The 23,600-nt window shown below is 51.1% G+C and overlaps 1 protein-coding gene and 1 long non-coding RNA gene across 2 annotated transcripts in view; both read right to left on the bottom strand.

Moving 5' to 3' along the window:
- Positions 1-2,870, bottom strand: part of LOC119520669 — a 29,205-nt gene extending 26,335 nt beyond the window's left edge. The window contains exon 1 of the long non-coding RNA XR_005214213.1: positions 2,784-2,870. This is a non-coding gene — a long non-coding RNA (uncharacterized LOC119520669). The remainder of the gene's footprint in view (positions 1-2,783) is intronic.
- A 15,771-nt stretch (positions 2,871-18,641) lies between these two features.
- Positions 18,642-23,600, bottom strand: part of TAS1R2 (taste 1 receptor member 2) — a 29,947-nt gene continuing 24,988 nt past the window's right edge. The window contains 8 exon segments of the mRNA XM_037810415.1: positions 18,642-18,699; positions 19,863-19,902; positions 19,905-19,954; positions 19,956-20,241; positions 20,244-20,346; positions 20,395-20,482; positions 20,484-20,630; positions 20,632-20,714. Coding sequence (XP_037666343.1) covers positions 18,642-18,699; positions 19,863-19,902; positions 19,905-19,954; positions 19,956-20,241; positions 20,244-20,346; positions 20,395-20,482; positions 20,484-20,630; positions 20,632-20,714 — 855 coding nt within the window.

Here is a 23,600-nt window from a genome sequence, read left to right as displayed (position 1 = left end):
TCCAGACCCGGGCCAAGGTTCGTCACGTGGCACCAGGTACCTCCTGGCAGCACAGGGCACCGTCACCCTCCATGCTTAGGCCCCAGCTCCTGTCTCTCTCTTTCTTCCTCTCCATTCCCCTCCTGCCACCTCTCCCTCTCTCCCCTAGCTGTTGACCTTGGTGCCTGTTCTTACAGCTTTCCTGCATCTTGGAGCTCCAACGCTCAAGCTCCAGCCCTGGAACATCTCCCCCTTGACGCCGGCCCTGATCATCCAACCCTGGGTCTCATTTAAAGCAAAACATCCATTTGACACCATGCTCTAGGGCTCCAGGGCTCTGTGTGTGTGTGTGTGTGTGTGCGTGTGTGTGTGTGAATTCGCTATCGGGATTGAGGATTCCTGAATTCCTGAAAATCAAGGGTTGTATTTTCTATTTTCCCAGAAAAGAGCTGGCGCAAAATAAAGGTTGGTTTTCAACAGACAGATTGAGTTAATAAATCCTAATGTCCTCGCCTTCTTTATCACCTTCATCACAGATGCTACCATTGTCATCATCGGCATTGGCAACAGTCCTTAGGACGTCCCCTCAGAGCTGCTGTCATCGGTGCCATTCCACAAATGATTCCTCGGAACATCCTGAGGGCCGGGCACTGTGCTGGGTGTGTCCCAGGCATCCTCTCATTGACATGGCCACCCCAGCCCCAGCCCGGCTCCAATGGGGTGGGTCCTCTTGTTGTGCCCACCTTACAGATGAGGAAATTGAGACACTGAAGAGGTTCTTGGATCCCTAAAGTGTAGAGCCGGGGGAGGAATTCAGATCTGTCTGGCCCCAAAGTCCATGCTTTACCCGGCACCCCCAAACCACAGCAAAATTGTCCTTGTTATCAGTACCAAGTAAACAACTGGCATCAGCATCCCCACCATCAGCACCCCTCAACCAGCATCGCCTCCCCCAGCCCCACCAGCCTGATCGTCATTCTTGAGATTCAGCTCAGCCATCACCAGCCAAGCACCACCGCACACCTGAGAGAGAAAAACGATAGACAAGCAAGCCCGGTCCAGCTTCAGGGAGCCCGTGTCCAAACCCGTCCTCAGGACCACTCCGTCCAACCTCAGCCTTACCACTACACAAAGGGTGGCCAATCCTTTTCCTCACAATTGTGGAGAGAGAAATGTCCACAGCCAAAAGACCGAGTCTTTGTTGGAATGGCTACATTCAATAACCATTCATTCAATAATTTATTCAATTCAATGTATGTTTATTGAGTACCACGTGTGGCCACTGGGATACAGAAGAAATGAAACAGTGACAGCCTTACCCAAATGGAATGGAGAAGACAGAGGTTAAATCTTCACAGGAGGGACAGAGTATCAAAGATAGCTGGTCCTACAAAGGAAAGGAATGGGACAATCTAACCTAGCCTGGGGAATCCAGGAGGACTTCCTGGAAGAAGTAACAGTTAAGCTGAGACGAGAATGCCAAGTAAGCACAAGCTAGGCAAAAAGGACAATGTGTTGGGGCTTTGGGGAAGGAGTTCTGGTGGAGGACATGGCATGTGCAAAGGCCCAGAGGTGGAAAGAGCAAGCAGTTCTTAGAGAGACTGAGGGAACATAATGAGGCCGGTGCAAGACGTACAGAGGTGGGAGTGGCCCAGAACTGAGGTGGCCTTACTGGCCTCCCAAGGAGTGGAAAGGGAGTGCTCAGAGGCAGCCAGTACTTTCTGGGATTTGGAAATAGAGCATCCAGTCCCAGAAGACAGGGCATAGGCAGCCCAGCATGGGGCCCAAAGGAAGCAGCCGGAAGGGCTGATGGGGGCTGATGAAATGTTATGGACAGTGCTTAGCGATTATGCAGGGAGAATCGATTGCTCAGGCCGGTGCCTGCCTGGCACAGAGACACAAACACCAAAATGTCAGGCCTGTGATCTGAGAGCATCGCCCAGCAGCCACCAACGGAGCACAGCCACATGGCAGCAGGCAAAGACTGGGGGAAGTAAAAAGAAATTCCAACACCCCAAAGGGAAAAGGCCAGGACATGAAGGGGCCACAGTCGATGTGCTTTTCGGAGCCCTGTGCAAGCAGCAGTTCTGCTCCGAGAAGCAGGGAGGGGAGGGAAGGAGGCTGGGCCCAAGATGCAAGATGCGTCTGCAGATATACATTTTAAACATGCAAATTGGGAGACGGGAAGGGACGTTGGGAGACTGGCAAACGCCACTCCCAGGGCACTGTGGAGGGGAAGGAGGATGGTGGAGGAAGGGCAGATGGAAGGAGAGCCCAAGGGAGTGTCTGCGGGGCCGGGTGCTGACCCTGATGCCCTCCTGGCCGTGCTTCTGTCCCCAGAAGTCCTCTCTGCAGAGCTGGCATGATGCCCGCCTCCCAAGAAGGCTGGGCCAGCTAGGTTACACCCCAGCACCCCATTTTCTGAGCACCTCCTATGCACCACAGGCTTTCCCACACATCCCATTTGAATTTCTTCAATACCTTCCAAATACGTTTGATTCTACAGAAGAAAGCAACATTCAGAGAGTTAAGTGTCAAAGAAAACTCTCTGCTCTCTGTACATGAGACGATAAGTGCAGGGAAAAAGCCAGAACTCATGTCTCAGGGGATGGAAAAGAACAGGAGGAAAGCTGGGCTCAGGGGTCCAGGGTTCAAAACCCTGAACCCCTAAACCCACTGACACAGAGTGGGCAGGGGTCCCTGCTGCCTGTGGGTCCCGCTCTGTGGGCTCATTGGCCCCACCAGCCCTTCCCCTCCTTGCACCCAGGGGAGATTTAAAGCACAAATCAGGTCGGGTAGCTCACCTGCTTAAAAACTTCCATGCATCTTATTTCTAAAGCCATGGCCTACAAGGCCCTGCTCCATCCAGCTCCTGCCACCTTCCGGCTCTGTCCTTCCTCAAGCACTGACCACTCCTTCCCTCCCCAGACCCTCCTCCCTCCAGCCCCTCCTCATCCTCCAGGCCTCAGTAATGAAGGCCCTCTTTCAGCGATTCCCTCCCGGAGAACACTGTGCAAAGCAGCCCCAGCCGCCCGCCACCACGGGGCCCGGCCACCATTCCTTCTCAGCACTGACCTCGGTACAAAAGCACATTGTTTGTGCTATTCTTTCTCTCTCTCTTGATTGTCTCTCTGGCACTCTGGAGTCTAGACAACCTGACTGCAGGCAGAGGGGCTGTCCCTGGATCCCCAGCTACTAGAACTGTGCCGGGCACACAGTAGGCGCTCAATAAATATTTGTTGCATGAATAGGGATGGGCGGGGCCCAACGAGATTTCTGGCACGTGGTCAGGGATCAGCATGGCTGGGGTTAGCCCCTCGCCCTGAAGCCCTAGAGGCTGACCCCGCGGCTGAGGGCTGGTCGGACGCCCCCAGGCAGCTCTGCCATCTGTCTGAGCTGGAGTCTTCCCACTGTCCCAATTTGCCTCCTTCCAACTCTATGAGCCATGAGCTCCTTTCCCTCCTTCCACCCTCGCCCCTCACACCTGGTCCCCCAGGAGGGCCGCAGGGGCCTGTCCCTCATCAGCACCATGATTTTGTGGCGTGGCTCAAGGCTGGATCTGTCCAAGTCCCAGCTCCACCACCTCCTCACTGTTGGACCGCGGGCGAGTGACTCTACCTTCCCGAACCTGAGTCTCCCCCTCTGTAAGGTGGGGGCGTTAGGAGGACATCAGGTGAGGTGGCACAGGGTACACCTTCATGCAACCCACAGTAATAGTCACAGCAGATTAAATTTGGATGGACTCTAACACTTGTGTGTGCCTCTGTGTCCCTGTGTGCGTGTGTGTCTACACAGCCTTGCCCCCCTGCCTTGCTGTGCCTCCCCCCACAGGGGCCTTTCCCCAGGGCAAGTGAAGGGCCAAGGAGAGTGTGCCCAAGAACCCATCCTCGGGATCTAGAAACGGGGACACCCACCCCCCTGGAGCCCCTTCCAGCACCTTGGAGCAGGGAGTCTTGGACAGTTAGTTGTCCAGCTGTCTCTCTCCTTGCCCAGGAATGGAGTCAACAGCACCATCTGCTGTCGGCTCCTGGAAAAGCACACACCTGGCCCTCAGGTTGGCTTTCTGGAAGATCCAGGGCACAGCCTTGATCCTGAGAACAAGCTGGAGCTGCAGGGACCCTCCACTATCATCGTTTAGAATGAGGTTGGTCATCAAAACCACTTGAGAAGGTTTTCCTAACACCCAAGTCTGGGGACCCACTTTCCTTATACAGGTGGAGAAACCGAGGCCAAGGGAATAACAGCAGAGAACCACTGGTTTCCCAGTGGAAAGGGGCTGGGGAACTTCACAAATGGAGTGTTTTTCTCAAATTCCTCCTTTCAGTTCTCATCTTAAGACTCTTCGACAGGCGAAGACTCGTTGGTAGGGGGAGCAGTGTGGTGGCCCCAGGGAGGTCAGCAGCCTGGGGGTAGTGATGGGAGATGCAGGCCCCCTGCCCACATGCTGGGCCCTACCCGGGACAGGCCCACCAAGACCCACTGTGGGAAACACACTCTCTCCACACCAGGTGCCCTTGTGCTTTGTTCCCCTGTGAACAAGGCTGCACAGATGGGGAGACCCAGGCAAGAACCCACAAAAGAGCAGGCTGCCCTGGCCCACTGGAGAGAAGCAGCCTTATCAATGGCCTGGTCCAAGGCATTTATTTTACAGATGGGGAAACCGAGGCCCAGGGATGAGCAGTGATTGGCCTGAGGTTGCACGAGCTGATGACCCAGCAAGGAATCAGTCCCAGTCCTCTGATTCCAGCCCAAAGCGCTTGTCCTTGCACCTGGCTGGCCCTCCTGGCTCCCTTTGGTTAAGAATTGCCCTTTCCACAGGGATGAGGGGACTCGTTTCCCATCCCTGGCCCTAAAACGGGTCCGGAAGGCCTCCTCCCTCCCAGACCAGGGAACCTTGCGAAGCCTGAAGGTACAGGATGCCTGGGGACAGGGTGGTTTCCAACTCCCATCCCTGCCTCTCCCTTTTGCGCTTATAGATAGCATAGACTCTTAGGGGGTTGAGGATTCCTGATACTAGTAGACGAGTAGTCATGAGAGCTACTAGTTACCAAAAGCTGACCAGAAGCCTCAGGCTGGGATGAGCCATCTTCCTGTGGGGCTGATCATCTCATCCCATTTACAGATAAGAAGTGAGAGGCTCGGGGGGTTGCAGTAACTGGTCAAACTTCACATTGCCCCTCAGCACCCCGTGGGGCGCTGACTCCAAGTCCCAGTCCCTCTCCACTGTCCCCCACACCAAATACAGGGACAGGGAAGTATATGCATCCTTGAATCCATTCAGCTCTGTTGGTGCTACTGAAACATGGATCCCAAAAAACACAGAAATTTGTTCAACAAGTATTTATTGAGCACCTACTATATACCCAGCCATGTCCCAAGTGCTGGGGATAGAGCAGAGAACAAAACAGACAAAACTCCTCTCTACTGGGAAAGACAGATAAACCAGATGAATTAGCTAAATATATATCCTGCCAGATTGTGCTAAGGGAGGCAGAGAAAAATACAGCATGAAAGGGGCACCGGGAAAGTGTGTGTGTGTGTGTGTGTGTGTGTGTGTGTGTGTGTGTGTGTATGGGGGGAGGGTAATAGTTGCGAAGGGACTGTTTGAGCAGAGACCCGAAGGAGGTGGTAGAGCCAGCCATGTGCACTTCCCTTCTAGGCAGAGGAAGCAGCCTGTGCAAAGGCCCTGTGGTGGGGTCTGCCCATGTGCTTGAGGACAGCTGCCTGGCTGCAGCAGGGTGAGCAGAGGGGTGAGTTGCAGGGGGTGAGGCTGGGGAGCTAAGGGGGGAGATGGTAGAGGCCTTCTAGGCCACTGTAGGGACTTGGGCTTTTGGATTTTATTTACTTTTATTAGATAAGTTATAGGTTTACAGAAAAATCATGCAAACCCTATTATTAACACCTTGCATTAGTGTGGTGCATTTGTTATAAACCATGAAAGAACATTTTAATAATTGAACTATTAGCTACCATCCATCATCTATAATAGGGTTCAATGTGTTGTGCAGTTCTATGGTTTTTTAAATTTTTTATTCTAGTAACATATATAACCTAAAATTCCCCCTTTTAACCACATTCAAATACGTAATTCAGTGCTGTTAATTACATACTCAGTGTTGTGCTACCATCATCACCATCCGTTATCAAAATGTTATGATCAACCCAAATAGAAACTCAGTACATTTTAAGCACTAACTCCCCATTCCCTGCTCCCAGCCAATCCCCTGGTAACCTATATTCTAGATTCTGACCCTTTGAGTTTGCTTATTCTATGAGTTTGCTTCCACCTTTTTGCAGTTGTAAATAATGCTGCTATGAACATTGGTGTGCAAATATCTGTTTGAGTTCCTGCTTTCAGACTTTTTGAGTATATAGCTAGAAGTGGGATTGCCAGGTCATATGGTAATCCTATACTTAGCTTTCTGAGGAACCCCCAAGCTGTCTTCCACAGCAGCTGCACCATTTTACATTGTTTTTCACTCCAACAATGAATGAGTGTTCTGTTTCTTCACACCTTCTCCAATACTTGTAATTTTCTGATGTCATTTTTTTAAATAGTAGCCATTCTTGTGGGTGTGAAATGGTATCTCATTTGTGGTTTTGATTTGCATTTCCCTAATGACTAATGACGTTGAGCCTCTTTTCATGTGCTTTTTGGCCATTCATTTCTCTTTTCTTGAGAAATATCTATTTAAGTCTTTTGCCCATTTTAAAAATGGGTCTTTTGTCTTTTTATTGCTGAATTGTAGGATTTCTTTGTATATTATGGATAGTAAACCCTTATCAGATCTTTGGTTTCCACATATTTTATCCTGTTGATTAAGCTGACTTTTTACTTGCATGATGTGATGGTTAGGTTCATGTGTCAACTTGGTAATGGTACCCAGGTGTCTGGTCAAGCAAGCACTGGCCTAACCATTCCTGCAAGGACATTTGTGGCTGGTTAATAAACCAGAAGACTGGTTTATTAAATCATCAGTCAACTGGCTGCAGCTGTGACTGATTACGTCAACAAAGGGTGTGACTTCCACAATGAGAGAATGCAATTAGCTGGATTTAATCCAATCAGTTGAAGACTTTTAAGTGAGACAGATAGAGGACCTTCACTGCTTCTTCAGCCGACCATCAGAGCATTTCCTGAGGAGTTCGTTGAAGCTGCCAGTTCATTTCCTGAGGAGTTCATCAAATACCTTCATTGGAATTGCCAGTTTGCTGCCTGCCCTGTGGAATTTGGACTCATGCATACCCACAGTTGTGTGAGACACTTTTATAAATCTTATATTTATAGATATTTCTCATTGATTCTGTTTCCCTAGAGAACCCTAACTAATACACATGGTAAAGTCCTTTGATATGCAAATGCTTTTAATTATAGGGCTCATTTTGGACTCTGTGTGGTTAATAGACTATACAGGGGCAAGGGTGGAGCCAGAGAGACCGGTGAGGAAGCTGCCCGGCATCCAGGTGCAGGATGATGGTGGCTCAGGCTAAGGTGGTTGGAGTGGAGGGGGTGCGAAGTAATCAGATTCTGGATCTGCTGGGAAGGTGGACACACACATGCACAGGCATGCACTTGCACACACACACACACACACACACACACACAGGTGAAGTGTGTGACCCACCCTCCGCTATACAGGCACCAGCTACACCAAACTGTTCCCTCTCTCTCATGTGGTCTCCCAGGTGAGTAAACTACACACACTGGTCAGAGGCCAGCTGGGCAAGCCCATGGCAATCCCAGGCAGCATGAATTGCCTACCTCACTTTGCTCCAGAAGCAATCCTTATTCCACTGTGAGAAACAGCTTAAACCCTCAGCTCTAGTCCAATCCCCTCATTGTGCAAGTGGGGAAACTGAGGCACAGAGCAGCAAAAGAACTTGCCACAGCCACTCAGGGAGTCAGAACTAGGGCACAGTCTCCTGACTCCCTGACCAGCGCTGTTTCTCTCTTGCACCACAAGCCAAAGGCCTGCCTGCATGACTGGGATGACAGGGGGTAAGAGGTTTGGTCAGGTCTGCCTGCCCTTTCCTAGAGAAGGAGCTTGATGGAGAAGGGCAGGAAAGTAACATGGCTTTGGCCCCCAAACTTCTTTCCCCTTCACCCCACCCTGTGGTCAGCTCCACTACAACCAGAATCTGAATGAAATCCCTAACAACTCAGAGCTGATGAAGAGTGAGTCTCATCTTGCTGGAGTAAGAAAGGACAGCAGAAATGACCTTGGCCTTTGGCCCACAAATCAAAGCTTAATGAAGACATTCAGACAGAAAGGATTAGCATTAATATCCTCACCACTTCCATCACCACCATCTCCACCAGCACCACCCCCACCACTACCACCATCTCCACCAGCACCACCCCCACCACTACCACCATTACCACCACCATCTCCACCAGCACCAGAGCTACCATTATCACCACCACCACCACCACTACCATCATCACCATCACCACCACCAACATCCACACCACTGCTGCCTCCACCAATATCACAACCATCTCCACCAACACCATCATCACTAATAACACCAACACCGATACCATTAGTATGATCACTGCCTCTACCAGCACCACCAGCACCATCCTCACCAATGCTACCTCTATCATCACCACCATCATCACCAGCACCACCACCACCACTACCACTATCTCTACCAGCACTGCCATTAGCATCTCCACCACCACCATCTCCACCAGCACCAATACTGCAATACAACCATCATCACCAACACCATCACCACCACCATAATCACCACCTCTACCAGCACCAATACCACCATCATCTCCACCAGCACCACCACTACCACTATGATCACCACCACCACCACTACCTCCACCAGCACCAATATCACCACTACTACCACCACCACCTCCACCAGCACCAACACCACCACTACCACCACCATCATCACCATCACCACCTCCACCAGCACCAACACCACCACCACCACCATCACCAACACTGTCACAACCATCTCCACCACCACCATCACCACCACCTCCACTAGCACCATGACCAATACCACCATCACCAACACCACCACTACCACCACCACCACCACCTCCACCAGCACCAACACCAGCAACACCAACACCATCATCACCAACACCATCACCACCATCTCCACCACCACCATCACCACCACCTCCACTAGCACCAACACGGCCAACACCACTTTCATCACCACCACCATCACCACAACTACCACCACCATCTCCACCAGACCCTAACACCACTATCATCACCATCACCACCATCATCACTACTGCCTCCACCACCATCACCACTATCACCACCAACACCATCACCACTAATAACACCAACACCAATACAATCACCATGATCATCTCTACCAGCACCACCAGCACCATCCTTACCAATGCCAACTCTACCATCACCATCACCACCAGCACCATCACCACTAATAGCACCATTACCAGCATCTCTGCCACCACCAAGAACTCCAGCTTAAACACCATCACCATCACCTCTACCAACACCACCATCATCACCATCACTACCATCACCACCTCACCACCATCATGACCAAGCCAGATCCAAGCTGGGTTGGACCAGATTGCAAAGGGGATCCTCTGTAGCTGACAATGAACCCAGAAAGCTAGCTGGAGGGAGTGAGAATGGGCTGGGCACCAGTCTCCTGGTGGGGCCAAATGGCTCAATTAATCAGCAGGAAAGTAGACCCAGAAGGGCTGGATTGGCCTGTAATTGGGACAGATTAGAAGCAGTAGCCAGGACCTCATCTGGGGCAGGCATTGGGCTGGCTAATGGGCAGAGGGAGTAAGAAAGGGTCTGAGGAGTAAGAAAGCAAGCTGACAGTGGTCCAAGATAGGGAGAGAGCAGCTGCCCACTGAGCCCACTCAAGACATGAGGAGCAGGCCAGGAGCATGTGGCTTCTTAGAGTTTGGGTCCAGCAGGCAGGTAAACCTAACCCTGATGAGTGAATATCAACATTACACCATCACAGCAACCCATGCTTTACTATTATTGCCATGACCACCATCACCATGACAACCAGCCTCATGTCCACCTTCACCACAGCTACTGATGCTCTCACTACCCCACAATTACTACCACTGTGACCCCACCCACTACAGAGACAGAGATTGTTAATGTCCATCAGCAGGAATCCTCTGTCATTTTAATGACGGAGTTCCCACATTTATTTGGGCTATTGCAGGTTATGTTCCCTGGGAAGCAGACCCTGAGATAGAGCTCGGTGGGCAAGAGTTTTATTGGGGAGGGCCCTTGGGTCAACACTTGTGGAAGGGAAGGGAAGGAAGTGGGACTGGGCAGAAGGAGAAGTTGGGCTGTGATGTTGTCCCAACAAAGACCTCAGCTGCCCCCATGAGGACCACTGAAGCTGGGAAGGCTCTTCATGGTTGTCCTGCATTATCCCTAAGAGGAGGGGCCTTGATTCTCCTACATTGTCCAGTCACTGATCCAGGCCGTCCCCAGAAGGGGCATAACCTTGGGCAAGGCAGTGCTCTCCAGCCAAGAGCCATTTCTGGAGAGGGCTGAGGTTATCAGCCAGCCACCCTCTCAGCAGCTGGGAGATTAAGTCCTTCAGTCCTGAAGAGGGTCTGAGTAGTGGATCAGAGTCCACTCTGGCTGCCCACCATCATCCCATCCTCCCTTGTAGCTGGGTGTGGTCAGGCTAAGTCCTGGCCCATGACCCGTGAGAGGAAATGATGTGTGCCACTTCCAGGATGCACCTGGAAAAGAACAGGCCTATACTCTCTTCCTGCTGGCTGGGATACAGATGTGATGGTGGGAGCTGGGGAGCTTCCTTGGGCCTAGAGATACATGCTACTGTCAAGGACAGTTGCCCACCAGTTCTTGACTGCACACCTCCAGACTTACATAGCAGAGAAATAACGCCAGCCCTGTTTAAGCATTCGGGGGGGTTTCTTTGTGGTTGCATACCATCATTTACCCTAAGTCTCCACCTACATCACTATCCTGCTAACAGCATGACCTCTTTGTCCACCAACAGCAAATGACTACCCCAGATTCCAACCCTGGCTCTATGACCTTGCTCTATGACCTTGGACAAGTCCCTTTTACTTTTCTGGACCTCAATTTCCTCTTCAGAAAATACATAATTTCATAGCATATAATTTTGCATGCCTTGCAAGGTTGTGAGGATTAAACACAATGATTCACATACAATGGGAACAAAAGCATTAGCACAGAGTTTCCTCCTTTGCCCTTCTCCAACCTGTTGTCTGGATCCAGAGCTGAAAGCCCAACTCCCAACCCCAGGACAGGCAGCCTCCTTAATGGAGGCTGTCATTAGGTGTGCCAGTTTAGATGTATTATGTCCCCCAAAATGCCATTATCTTTGATGTAATTTTGTGGGGGCAGATGTATTAGTGTTGATTAGATTGTAATTCTTTGAGTGTTTCCACAGAGATGCAAACCACCCAATTGTAGGTGATAACTCTGATTAGATAATTTCCAAGAGGTGTGGCCCCGCCTATTCAGCATGGGCCTTGATTAGTTTACTGGAGACTTATATAAGCTCAGGTATCAGGAGCTCACTGCTGTAGCTGAGACAGACATTTTGAAGATGGCCGTTGGAAGGTGATGCAGACATTTTGGAGAATGTCATTTTGAAACACAACCTGGGAGCAAGCACACACCAGCCACGTGCCTCCCAAGCTAACAGAGGTCTTCCAGACACCAATGACCTTTCTTCAATGAAGGTACCTGATTGTTGATGCTGTAGCTTGACACATTTATGGCCTTAAGACTGTAACTTTGTAACCAAATAAACTCCCCTTATAAAAGCCAATCCATTTCTGGTGTTCTGCATAATGGGCAGCATTAGCAAACCGGAACGTTAGGCTACATGTTATCGCAGTGTCTGCTGATGAGGCTGCTGTAAGGTTATTGCCACCTCAACACCAGAAGTGCCACTGCCATCATCACTTTAAATTCAGAGACTTGGATCTCAATCTGAATCCATCCATTACTGGATGAACCTCCGGGGTAAGTTCCTGAACTTCCCTGAGCCTCAATTCTCTTATCTGAAAACAGGGCTAATAATACCCACCCAAGGGTGGGCAGGAGGATGAAATGAGATGATGACGAAACACTTGTTTGCAAACACCCCACACCTTCACAGCCCCAGCATGTGCTGTCACCATGACTGGTTGATCACTGTTGTTTTGTGCCCCTCCCCAAGAGAGAATCTACTTCCCTCCCCAACAACATCAAGCTTAGCCATGTGACCTGCTTTGGCCAATGAAATGTGAGCACAGGAGACATGTGCTGCCCTGGAAAAAGCTTTAAGAGTCACCATGTGGTTTTGTTATTTTCTCCTGCATGAAAATAGCATGTTTCAAATGAATTCAGCTCCTATAGCCTGGTCTCTGGAGGAGAGGAGAGTTGCAGCCAGCCCACAGCCATCCTGTAACACAAGAGAGAAATACCCTCTTTGTTTTTGAAAGCTATTGAAAGTTGGGGGATGTTTGTCACAATAGCATAACCTACCAAACGCTGACTAATACAACAGTTAGCATTTATGCAGCATTTACTCTGGGCCAGGAACTGTTTTGAGGATTTTACATGAATAAAGGCATTTCTTCCCCACCCTGAAAAGATGGCTCCTGTTATTATCCCCATTTTACAGATGACAATACCAAGGTTCTTGGCCAAAGTGGTTGGTAGTAAAGCTGGGAGTCAGAACTGAGTCTGTCAGCCTTGAATGAGGCAGGGATCATTTTCCCCCATTTTACAGATGGGGAAACTGAGGCTCTGAGAAGAAAAACCACTTGCCTAAAGTCACACAGTCTCAGCCCCTTCACATCACGTGACCCACAGCAGGTCATGCAGGAAGTGAGAATGGGGGTCTCCTAACCTTGAGCCCAACTGCTTCCCAGTGGGTCTCTCTGCCGTGGCAGTAGCCCCTGGCTTGTGGATGTCCCCAGCCATAGCCCGGGTCAGGAAACCACCCTCTGTGAGCTCTTCCCTCCTCCTTAATGATCAAGCTTAGGTTTCGGGAGCCCCTGGGCCCTCCTCAGGTTGCAGGGGAAGAAGGCAGAGCAGCATCTGCCCAGGCGCTTCAAAGCTTTTTGACACTTGTTAATATCCTCCTGCTTCTGTGCAAAGGGTCTGGTTTGCATTAGCACCCCAGCCCCACCGTGGTGGTCGGATGCGGGGCTTGGGCTCCATCCAGAAAGAGTCACACTCTGCTGGGGCTGCTCTAACTACTTATCTGACATGGAACATCAAATGGTTTGATCTGCCAATTAGGCTCACCCCGAGCTGCTAAGTGGAAGCAGATGGACCCATACTTTATTGTATGGAAAACACGGTACTTCCCAGTTCCCTGCAGCAGGGGAGCGGCTGCACCGGCACCCTGCACCCCCTGCTCACCCCAGACACCCCCGAGATGGCAGAAGGTCTGAGGGGCCCCTCCTCAGGCGGGAGATTTGTGGCCCAGGGAGAATTGGCCTTCTGGTTATGGAGCAGGCGAGATGGGAATTCGTCCAAATGGTCCTAAGTTCCTGGAATGTCTAAAAACTTCTGCCAGGTCCCTCCCTGTAGTGCTTCCTGGCTCTGGGAGACCCTTACACATTGGATCAGCAAAGGCCACCAGGCTTGGAGCCAAGCCTGCCCAGAGGCAGGGGCTTGGTGGGCATGACCTCATGTACCTCTGACTCTTAGGTGGTCCAAACCCACCCACAGGGCCGCTCTCCCAGCCAGCCAAGGCCCTCACCAGGATCCCTGGCCTCACTCCCGATGGCCAAGCCATCACCAAGGATGGCTGATCCTGCCCCTCCCATCTCTCAGATCTGACCTCCACCCTATCCTGCGGCTGCCACCGGGCCCAGGCCACCACCCTCATGCACCCGGACTTGGTGGCAGACTCCAAACAGGTCTCCCTGCCTCCCTCCCTCTCAATCGTCACCCCTCCTTCCTCTCTCCCTCCTTCCCTCTTCCTCTGTCTTTCTTTTCTCTCTCCCCCACCCCCCTCCTTGTGTCTCTTTCTCTCTCCCTCTATCTCCCTCTCCCTGCCTGTCTCCCTCCCTTCCTCCTCCTGTTGCCCTCTTTCTCCCCCACACCCCACCCCTTACTCTTACTCCCACCCAGCCAGCAGCACTAAAGCCTCTCTCTCTCCTTTCAGGACCTGCCACGTGTCTTTGTCACCTGGCCTTTACCCATGCTGTCCCTCCACCTGGTGCAAATTGGTGAAGTGTCTCCCTCACTTGTCTAACAGCCACACATTCTCTGTGCTTTGGCTTGATGTCACCTCCCAAGGTGGGGTGAGGTGGCCTTTCTGGGTGCCTCCATCACACCTTGAACCCACCTCCTCACAGCGCTTGTCACATGGTGCCGTGATGGTCTGTCTCATGTCCTAACTGCTCCACTAGGATGTGGGCTGCTTGGAAGCAGGGACCGTCCTCTTGGGTGATGTTGTGTTCTCAGTGTCTCACAGGGACTGGCCTGTGGTCATGCTCAGTAACTATTTGTTGAGTGAATGAATGAATGAATGAGTGATTGAATGAGTGAGTGAGTGAATGCTGGCTTCCAACACTCTCTCCTTGCTCACAGGTGAAGACTTGAACCACTCACCTGACCATAATTCCCAACCTGTTCCCATTCTCCTGGCTTCTGACCTCATGATCTGTTGTAGTTCTGTTTCGTTCATTCACTTATTCCACCAGCATTTACTGAGCACCTACTCTGCATCAGGCACATTTTTAGGTGCTTGAGCTATATCAGTGAACAAAACAGACAAAAATCCCTGCCCTCATGGTATTTATAGTCTATTAGGGGACATAAACAATAAACAAAAGAAAAGGGTAAAACATAATAGTGTGTTAGTGATAAGTGTTAAGGAAAAAATTAAGCAGGAAGAAAAAAAGATGAGGCAACAAGTCATTGTTCCCTATCTGGAGAAGACCATTTCAAGAAGAGGGAATAGATGGTGCAAAGGCCCTGAGGCAGAAGCATGGCTTGTTCAAGGGATGGCCAGGGGGCCACCGTGGCTGCAGAGGCATGGATGAGAGAGAGAGGAGGCCGCAGAGAGTGGAAGAGCTGGCGGGAGCCTTGGGGGTCTGGCCCACACATAAGGACCTTGGTTCTTCCCCTGAGTGGGTGGGAGCCCCAGAGGGTGGTGAGCAGAGGAGGGAGGTGAACTGACTTGAGTTTTCAAAGGACCACCCTGGACATTGCAGGGGTCCACGCAGAAGCAAGAAGAGCAATCAGGGGGCTGGAGGGAGGGGGTGGCAGTGCAGCCTGTGAGACAGGACCAGAGTTGGATGTATTTTGAAGGTAGGGTGGACAGTTTTGCTGTCAGAGAGGATGCAGGGTGAGAGAGAAAGAGGAGTGAGGATGACTCTGAGGTTTCCAGCCAGAGCGACGGAGAGGCTATCGGTGAGCCTCTCGAGGGCCTCGGTCCTTGCCCACGAGGCTCGGCTCCAGCTCTCCCACTTCCTTCCCTCACCCTTTCCATGCTCTGCTATCCCAGGAACCCTGGAATCAGCGCGGTTAGCCTGGCCCCAGGACTCTGATCACAGCCAGCTCCCCATAAGGGCCACCCTGCCAGGTCTGGGCTAGCCCTTGAAAACAGCCCCAGATATTTCCCTACACATCCAAAAAGTGTTCAATGCCTCAAGCAACACATGGACTGTGGTCAGAAAAAGGCTGCACAAAGAACAGGCTAATGGCATATCACTCAGCCATAAAAAAGAACTATGTCCCTTTGCATTGCTGCAATGTGATGAACCTCGAAGGCGTCATATTGAGTGAAATACGCCAGACGCAAAAAGACCAATATTATGTGATCCCGCTTATATGAAATACCTAGAAGAAGCAAACTTCTTAGAGACAAATAATAGTTCACAGTTTACCAGGGGTCCTGGGCGAGGGTGGGAAGAAGGAGCTGCTGCTTAACGGGTGCAGAGTTTCTTTTCTGTTTGGGGTGATGACAAAGTTGGGGTAATGGATACTGGTGATGGTAGCCCAGTAATGCAAATGTAATTAGAACTACAGAATCATACACTCGAAAGTTGTTAAAACAGGAAATTGTGAGTTGTATATTTGTTACTGAAACAAAAAGTTTTTAAAGAAGCAGGAGGAGGACGAGGAGGAGGAGGAGAAGGGTCCCTCCCTCCCCTGCAGGGGGCCCGGAAAGGCAGAAGCCACTTCACAGAGGCTGACCCCGGGGTGATGCCCAAGTAGCTGTGGGGGTATAAAGGATTCCTTTGGCCCAAAGGCAGGGAAGTCTTCTCGGATGAGGAGACACTAGCACTGGGCCTTAAAGGATGAATATAAATCCACCAGGAGACAAAAAAGAAGGAACAACTTGCGCAAAGGTGTGGAACTAGACAACACGTTTGGGAATGTCCAGGAGGGACATGGGTGGCCCTGGGGAAATGGGGCAGGAGAGGTGAGCTGATCAGAGTGTGTCCAAAGGAGAGGACCAGGATGGTGGTTAAAGTCAGGTCCTCAGAGCAACCGGGGACCTTTAGACCAAAGAGGCAATGACCCAACGAGAACACAATAGCTCCATCCATCCAAAATCCCCCCATGAGCCCAAATCCTGGCTTCCCCACTGTAGAGCCGAGTGACCTTGGACAAGTTAATCGGCCCCTCTGGGCTTCAGTTCCTCCCCAGTAGGATCCGGAGGCTTTGGGGAGCAAGTGGCAGAAAACCCAACTCAAACTATCTTAAGGCATAATGGATATTAATTGACTCAGGAAATTGAAGATTACTGAGGTAGGGCTGTCTTCAGGCAAGATTCACTAGATCAACGAGAGGTCCACAAACCCAGCTTTCCCATCTTTCCACTTTGCCTTCTATGAAATCCAGCTTCCCCCTTAGGCTACCTTGTAGTCCCATAAGAGCTGCCAGCAGCTCATGGATCTTCAGTCTTGTTAGCTCTTAGAGAAAGAGTCTTAGCCCTGAGGTTCCCTCTGATTGGACCAACAAAGGGCATGTGTCCACCTCTGAGCCAATCACTGTAGCCAAGGGAAAGCCGGGTGCTGATTGGCTTGGCCAGGTCACCTGCTCCATTGCTGGAGCCAGGAGGTGGAGTCGCTTCCCTGTGGCCGCGCAGATCTCCATTCAGCGAACAGGGGCTGCTGGGAGGGGCGGAGGATTCTGGGAGGCACCAACACAAAGTAAGTGCTTTTTGAAAGGCACTTATTCTTTTTGTTATCCCGTAGGAAAGGCCACCATGAGAAAGAAGTATCAGATTTAATTTGTGGCCCCCAAAGATAAAACTACGGTCTACACGCAGACATTCTTGGAGTCACGTTTTGATTCAATCTAAATAAGTATTTTCTAATAACTGGAGTTGTCCTCAATGAGCCTCCCGTCACTGGAGGCAAACAAGGAAGGACAAAGCCCAGCTGTGAGGGCCGCTATAGAAGGAGTTGGGGAGCAAATGTCTTCTGAGTCAGTGGGATCCCAGGATTCTCTTCCCTAATGGTGGTCCATGAGGCAGGACTAGGAAAAAGAGGTCATTATCTCTTTAAACAACAAGCAAAAAATTAAACCAAGGAGGCAGAAGCGTGCAAGAAAAGAGAATTAAGAGCTTAAAACTCCCTGAGCCTCTGACAATCTGGTCCCGAGGGCGTGGGGATGGCACACAGCCACATCCAGGAACCAGCGGTGCACAGTGGGCTCCCCAAAAGCGCAGTTCTTCCCCCCACATCTTTATTCCTGTCTTCCCACTGTGCCACCTCCACCCACTGAATCCCCCATCCTTTAAGGCTCTTTCCAAAGGCTGGCTGCCCTCAAACTCTTTCCTGGTTGCTGCATCCACTGGTCGCCTCCCTAAAGTCCGAAGCTGTGGTCACTTGTTGGGGGACACTGGACATCCCCCCGTCACATGGGTTCCTCTGTGCCACCTTCCCAGGCAGGGCCACCTGGGTGCTACTGAACACGCAGCAGTGGTTCCCAGAGCTGGGTTGGTGGGCTCAGACCAGCCACGTGACTCTGGGCAAGTCTGTAACCTTTTGGAGTCCCCTTTTTTCCCCATCTATAAAATAAGGATCGTAATGGTACCTAATAGAGTGTTGTGAGGAATGAAAGGATAAATAGTAAAGCTCTTAGCAAGGGGTCTGGCGAGAAATGTTAGCTGTGGTTCTTATGGTGATCCTAGCGTCATAGTAGATAGGAATATTCGTATCCTGTTTCCGATGCCCCTCGGCACCAGGACACAAGGCCGTGGTAAAGGAGCCATATTGAATGATGCAGTGGTTTGGTGGAGGAGGAGAAGGTGAGGGGTTGAGCCATCGGGTGCATATCCCCGGAGTGCCAGCCACGTGCCAGGTTCTGGAAGGAGAATCAGGCCTGATCCCTGCCGTTCAGGAGAAAAGTGGCCGTTCCCCCAAATCCGAGATCATTGTGGCCGAGAGCCCATCACCTACCACCTCGAAGCTCGGAAGAGGTAAATTCAGGACAAGGAGGAGACATTCCTCCCTCCCAGCTGCAAATAAGCTCATGGACGTTGTTCCCGCCAGGGTTGGCACTGGCCACATTATAAGCCACTCCCGGGGAAGATCAGAGAAGGCTGTGATGTGCCCACAAGAGTGGGTGCCCAGCTGTCTGCCTGAGTGTGGTGAACTCCATGGAGGCTCTGAAACCTGCCCTCCTCCTGCGAGCTGGGTGCCCCTGAGCCAGTCACTCAGCCTCTCTGGGCAGCAGTTTGGAGGCCTCGGCACTGAAGAGCTCCGACTCCCTGGTGGACAGTGAGAATGGGCCAGGTCGGAGCCCCTCCAGCAGCTGAAGTCAGGCACTGGGGCAGGGGTGGGGTGGGGTGCAGGTGCAGTCACATCTAGTAGAGCAGCTGCTCTGGGGGGCCAGTGGTATCAGAGGCAACAGTGTAGCAGCAAACACTGACCGGGAGCCCTCGAGAAGCCCAAGCACCCCCAAGACGACACCCAGAATTTCAACCATCTGAGGAAGGATAATTTCCAACAGAGGCTAGTCCCATGGACTAGTGCATGTACTGTGGGCATTTGGGTGTAAAAAAGAAGCACAAACTTGTTTTGTCCCTGAAGGTTCCAGGATCATGTGGATTTGCAAACAGTTGGCACTTATTCTGCACCTCCTATAGGCACTCTACCCTTGATCCGTGAATGTCCCCAAGAAGCAGATATTGTCCCCATTTTGGAGATGGGGAAATATAGGATCAGAGACAGCAAATCATTGGCCAGTGACACACAGCTGGGAAGTGGCAATGCTGAGATTGAAGCTGAGGCCTTTCTGGTGCCACAGCCCCTGTTCTTTCTCGGGGGATCTCTGAAAATATGCAGGATGCTCATTCATGATTGTGAGGTTTAGTCACAAGCATTTATGAAGCACCCACTGTGCCCAGCCATTACTTAGCTATGATATAGAAAGCTGAGTCTGAGCTCCTGGGGAATTGGGGAGATGAGATGCAGACACCTGCAGCAGGTAGTGAGAAATGCTGGCCCAGCTTCCGACTCACACCCTCCCACACCACCCCAGCCCAGTGTCCCACGAGCCCCGGAAGGCCACTGAGCAGGAAACTGCAGGTACCCACTGTGACCACCAGATGGCAGGTGTAGGCTGCTAAGCAGACTTTGTCCTTGGGGACTGATGGGTGTCACCTTGGACCATTTTCCAGGATGGGGTGTCAGTGCCTAGCAAACACAATAGCTCAAGGGGAAGAAACAAAGTGTGAGTGTTTTTCAGCATCCATTACTAAGTGGGTAACAAGGCCCAGGATGCAGAGAGACTCTGAGATGCTAAATTAGACCAGATGGTAATAGTCAGAGATGGCTTCTGCACATCCATTTGGTGTTGAACAAGCAAGTTCCCCAGCCTCCATCTCCCAAAGCCGAGGCCCTCTGTCCCTCCGGTGGGCAGTGCTAGTACCTCGTCATGGCGTAGCCCTGGACCACGTCATTGAAGTAGCTGGCATGTTGCGCTCTGGGGAGAAGAGGCTCACGTAGCGCTTGGGCTGAAGTACCCAGGCTGACGGCCAGGAGGTTGAACGCTGTGACTGAGAAGTCCAGGAGGGTGACCGGCACTCCCTGATAGATAGACACAAAGGTGCAGAGGGAGATGGAGGTGATGAAGTAGAAGGTCACACTGAGGGTGATGGGCTTGGCCTCCTTGTGGTTGGTGGGCAGCTCCTTGATGAAGCTGAAGCCCACCAACCAGAGGGTCAGGTCCTGGATGGTGTTGAACAGCAGCCTTGCTGCGGTAGCTGGGATGGGAATCATAACCTTGGGGTCATCAGGGTCGGTGTGGGCAGTGGGGACAAGGTCATGGCCAGCACGTTGCCCACCACAATGACCACTTTGAGTGCTGTGATGAGTGCCATGAAGACATAGGCCCGTGGTAGCAGACCTAATAGCTGTAGGTCTGCCACCTTGAAGATGGTCTACACCTTCAAGCTGGCCACCATGAAGATGTAGACGACCTGGAATGATAACAAGGTGATGCAGGCGACACAGATGGTGAAGCAGAGAGTGAAGAGGGCTTGGTGCAGAGGTAGGTGAGGACCTGGGCTGCCCCACGTACATGGGCACTGCCAGATAGGCCACCAGCAGCAGTGTTAGTATCAGGAAGCATGTGGGGTCCCCGGCCGAACAAACCATGAGTGTCTGGACATGCCTCCAGGAGACAGCCAGGATGACAGGTCACCCAGGCAGCCAGCATGACCACAAGGATGGTGGGTGTCTCACACCATTTGAGGAAGGCTGGCCGCTGCTTGAAGCAGGGCTGGCCATCAAAAACACCTGCAAAATCCCACGGCTTTTCCCATCAGAGCAGCTGACCCCAGCTTCCGTGCACCCATATCCTGCATGCCCTGCACTGGGCCAGGCTCTGGGGTGGAGAGAGAGCCAAGGGCAACTCCTGCAGTGACGGCTAACATTCATCAAGCCCTGCCTGGGCTCATCAAATCCTCACAGCAGTTCCATTTCACAGATGAGGAAACCAAGGCTCAGCAAGGTTAAGTAATTTGTCCAAAGTCACAAGGCCAGTGAGTTACAGTGGCAGGATTTGAGCCAAGTTCTCTTTGATTCAGAGCCTAACTGTAATCTCTCCCTTCCAAGACCTTATCCATGGAATAATTCATTCAACAATTTTTTCTTTTTTTTTTTTTTTGAGCACCATCCACTGTGTTATGCACCTAGAATGGGGGACCACAGAAAGACAGAGAGAACCCAGCCCTTGCCTTCTGGGGGCTCCTATCTGATTGGAAAAGGAAGACCAGAGAAGTCATTCAACAGAGTTTTGTTGAGCACCTAGTTTGTGCCCTGCACTCTGCTAGGAACATAGTCAGTGCTTTTGTTGCTCCAGGTACCCTCACTTCATTTACTAGTCAGCAAAGTCATGAAAAACAAACTTTGAGCCCCAATTCTGAACTGTGCTAATATTGACAAAGAGATGACAATGTTCCCACTTTCTTGGAGTTAATATTCCATAGGGAGAAATGTGAATTCTTCTAATCAAGAAAGTCATTCAACTATTATCTACTCTGAATTATACTAGCACTTGGGAGGCCAGAGAGAAAAATCAGATAATGTCCCTGCTGGCCAGAAACTTTCCTTCTTTTGGGAGAGCCATTCATTCATTCCTTCATTCATTCACAGCCCAGTGGACGTTTCCTGGCCAGCCATCCCTGGGTCCTGGGTCATGTGATTGTGGAGTGGGGATGAGTTACATTCCTGGCCTTGGGAGAGTGTTGTCCTTTCTCCCTCCCTCAACCAGACTGTATTGAGGAGTTTGCTCTACACCAGGTGTTCTAGTTTGCTAATGCTGCTGGAATGCGAAACACCAGAAATGGATTGACTTTTATAAAGGTGGTTTATTTGGTTACACATTTACAGTCTTAAGACCATAAAGTGTCCAAGGTAACACATCAACAATCCGGTACCTTCACTGGAGGATGGCCAATGGTGTCTGGAAAACCTCTGTTAGCTGGGAAGGCACGTGGCCGGCGTCTGCTCCAAGTTCTGGTTTCAAAATGGCTTTCTCCCAGGATGTTCGTCTCTAGGTGTCAGCTCCTCAAAAATGTCACTCTTAGTTGCTATTGGGGCGTTTGTCCTCTCTTAGCTTCTCCGGAGCAAGAGTCTGCTTTCAAAGGCCATCTCCAAAATGTCTCTGTAAGCTGAAGCTCCTCTCTCAGTTCCAGTGCATTCTTCAAAATGTCCCTCTTGGCTGTAGCAAGCTTGCTCCTTCTGTCTGATCTTATATAGTGCTCCAGTAATTTAATTCAGACCCACCCTGAATGGGTGGGCTAACACCTCCATGGAAATTATCCATTCAGAGTCATCACCCACAGTTGGGTGGGGCGCATCTCCATGGAAACACTCAAAGAATTACAATCTAATTAACACTTATAGGTCTGCCCACACAAGCTTACATCAAAGATAATGGCGTTTGGGGGAACATAATACATTCAAACTGGCACACCAGGTTTGGGGGAGATACACGAGGAATCAGGCATGGTCCCTGGCCTTTGGACACTTCCATCCCATGAGGAAGACCCCAGGGGTAAGTCAGGGTAGGGCGGGCACCGGGCCTGTGAGTTGTAGCTGTAGGAAGGGGCCAGGGAGGCAGTTGTGGCCCTTGAAGCAGCAGGGATGGAGGCTGCTTCCTCTACCCAGCCTGACATCCTTGGAACTGTGGTCAAGGGGGCCTGGAGGAAGGAGGACAAGTAGACCTGAGCCCTCTTTTCTCCATTCTGTGGACCCTCCTGTTCTCCCCAACTGGTAGGAAGTTCAAGGGAGTCTGGCCCCTGCCTGGGCAAGGGGGAAAGGAAGTCGCCATTAGAGCTGGGCCTTCGTAGGGACCCCCTTAGCTTTACCTGCCAAAGACTTCCTCCACCTGCCTCTAGTAACAGCACCCAACCCTTGAGGACGAGACTTTCTGAGGTTTCTGAGAGGATCAGGTGCAACCCTGGGGCTGTGGGTAACCACTTGTCTCCAGAGGGGAGAACATGCCCAGGAAAGGAACTGAGAGATGGAGAGAGTGAGACCCTGGATCCATCCTTGCCTGAAGCCTCACAGTCTTCCCCAGAGTTTTTAATTACTTGAGGCAGTAAATTAACATTTTGTTTACATCACTTTCTGTTAACTGCAACCAAGAATCCTAATTAACATAGCCTTTATGGAGGTCAGGGAATTTTCAGGTAGGCAGTGACCATGTCCATTGTGTTGACTGCAATATTTCCAGATCCTGGAAGAGTACTCAGCATGGAGGAGGCGTGCCCACTAGGAGGGTATTTCAAGAGTTCCCATAAGAAGGGCCAAAGGCCCAGACCAGGGCAGCCATGGTAGGACCGCTTGGTCCCAGAGCCCCTCTCTTCTTGTCTCTCAGAGGTTTCCCGCCTTCATGTTCTGTCCTCTAGTCTCTTGCACACGGCTGTCAGAGGACCTTTCCAGAAGTCTTGCTCTCCTCCCTGAAATGTCTTCAGGGAAGAACCTTAGGGACTCCCCATCTGCCAAAATTAAAAGTCTGATCCCCCACCAAGCTTTCCAGGTCCTCCGTGGTCTCACTTGCCCCCCATGTGACTGCACGCATATTCAGCACACCAGCAAACACACACATACACACATGCACATACACATGCACACAACTCACGCACCTGCACCCATGCAC

Source organism: Choloepus didactylus, chromosome 2 (assembly GCF_015220235.1).
Source record: "Choloepus didactylus isolate mChoDid1 chromosome 2, mChoDid1.pri, whole genome shotgun sequence".
In the NCBI taxonomy this organism is placed as follows: domain Eukaryota; kingdom Metazoa; phylum Chordata; class Mammalia; order Pilosa; family Megalonychidae; genus Choloepus; species Choloepus didactylus.
The sequence above is the reverse complement of the archived record's forward strand: the minus strand, read 5'-3'. Positions and strand labels throughout refer to the sequence as shown.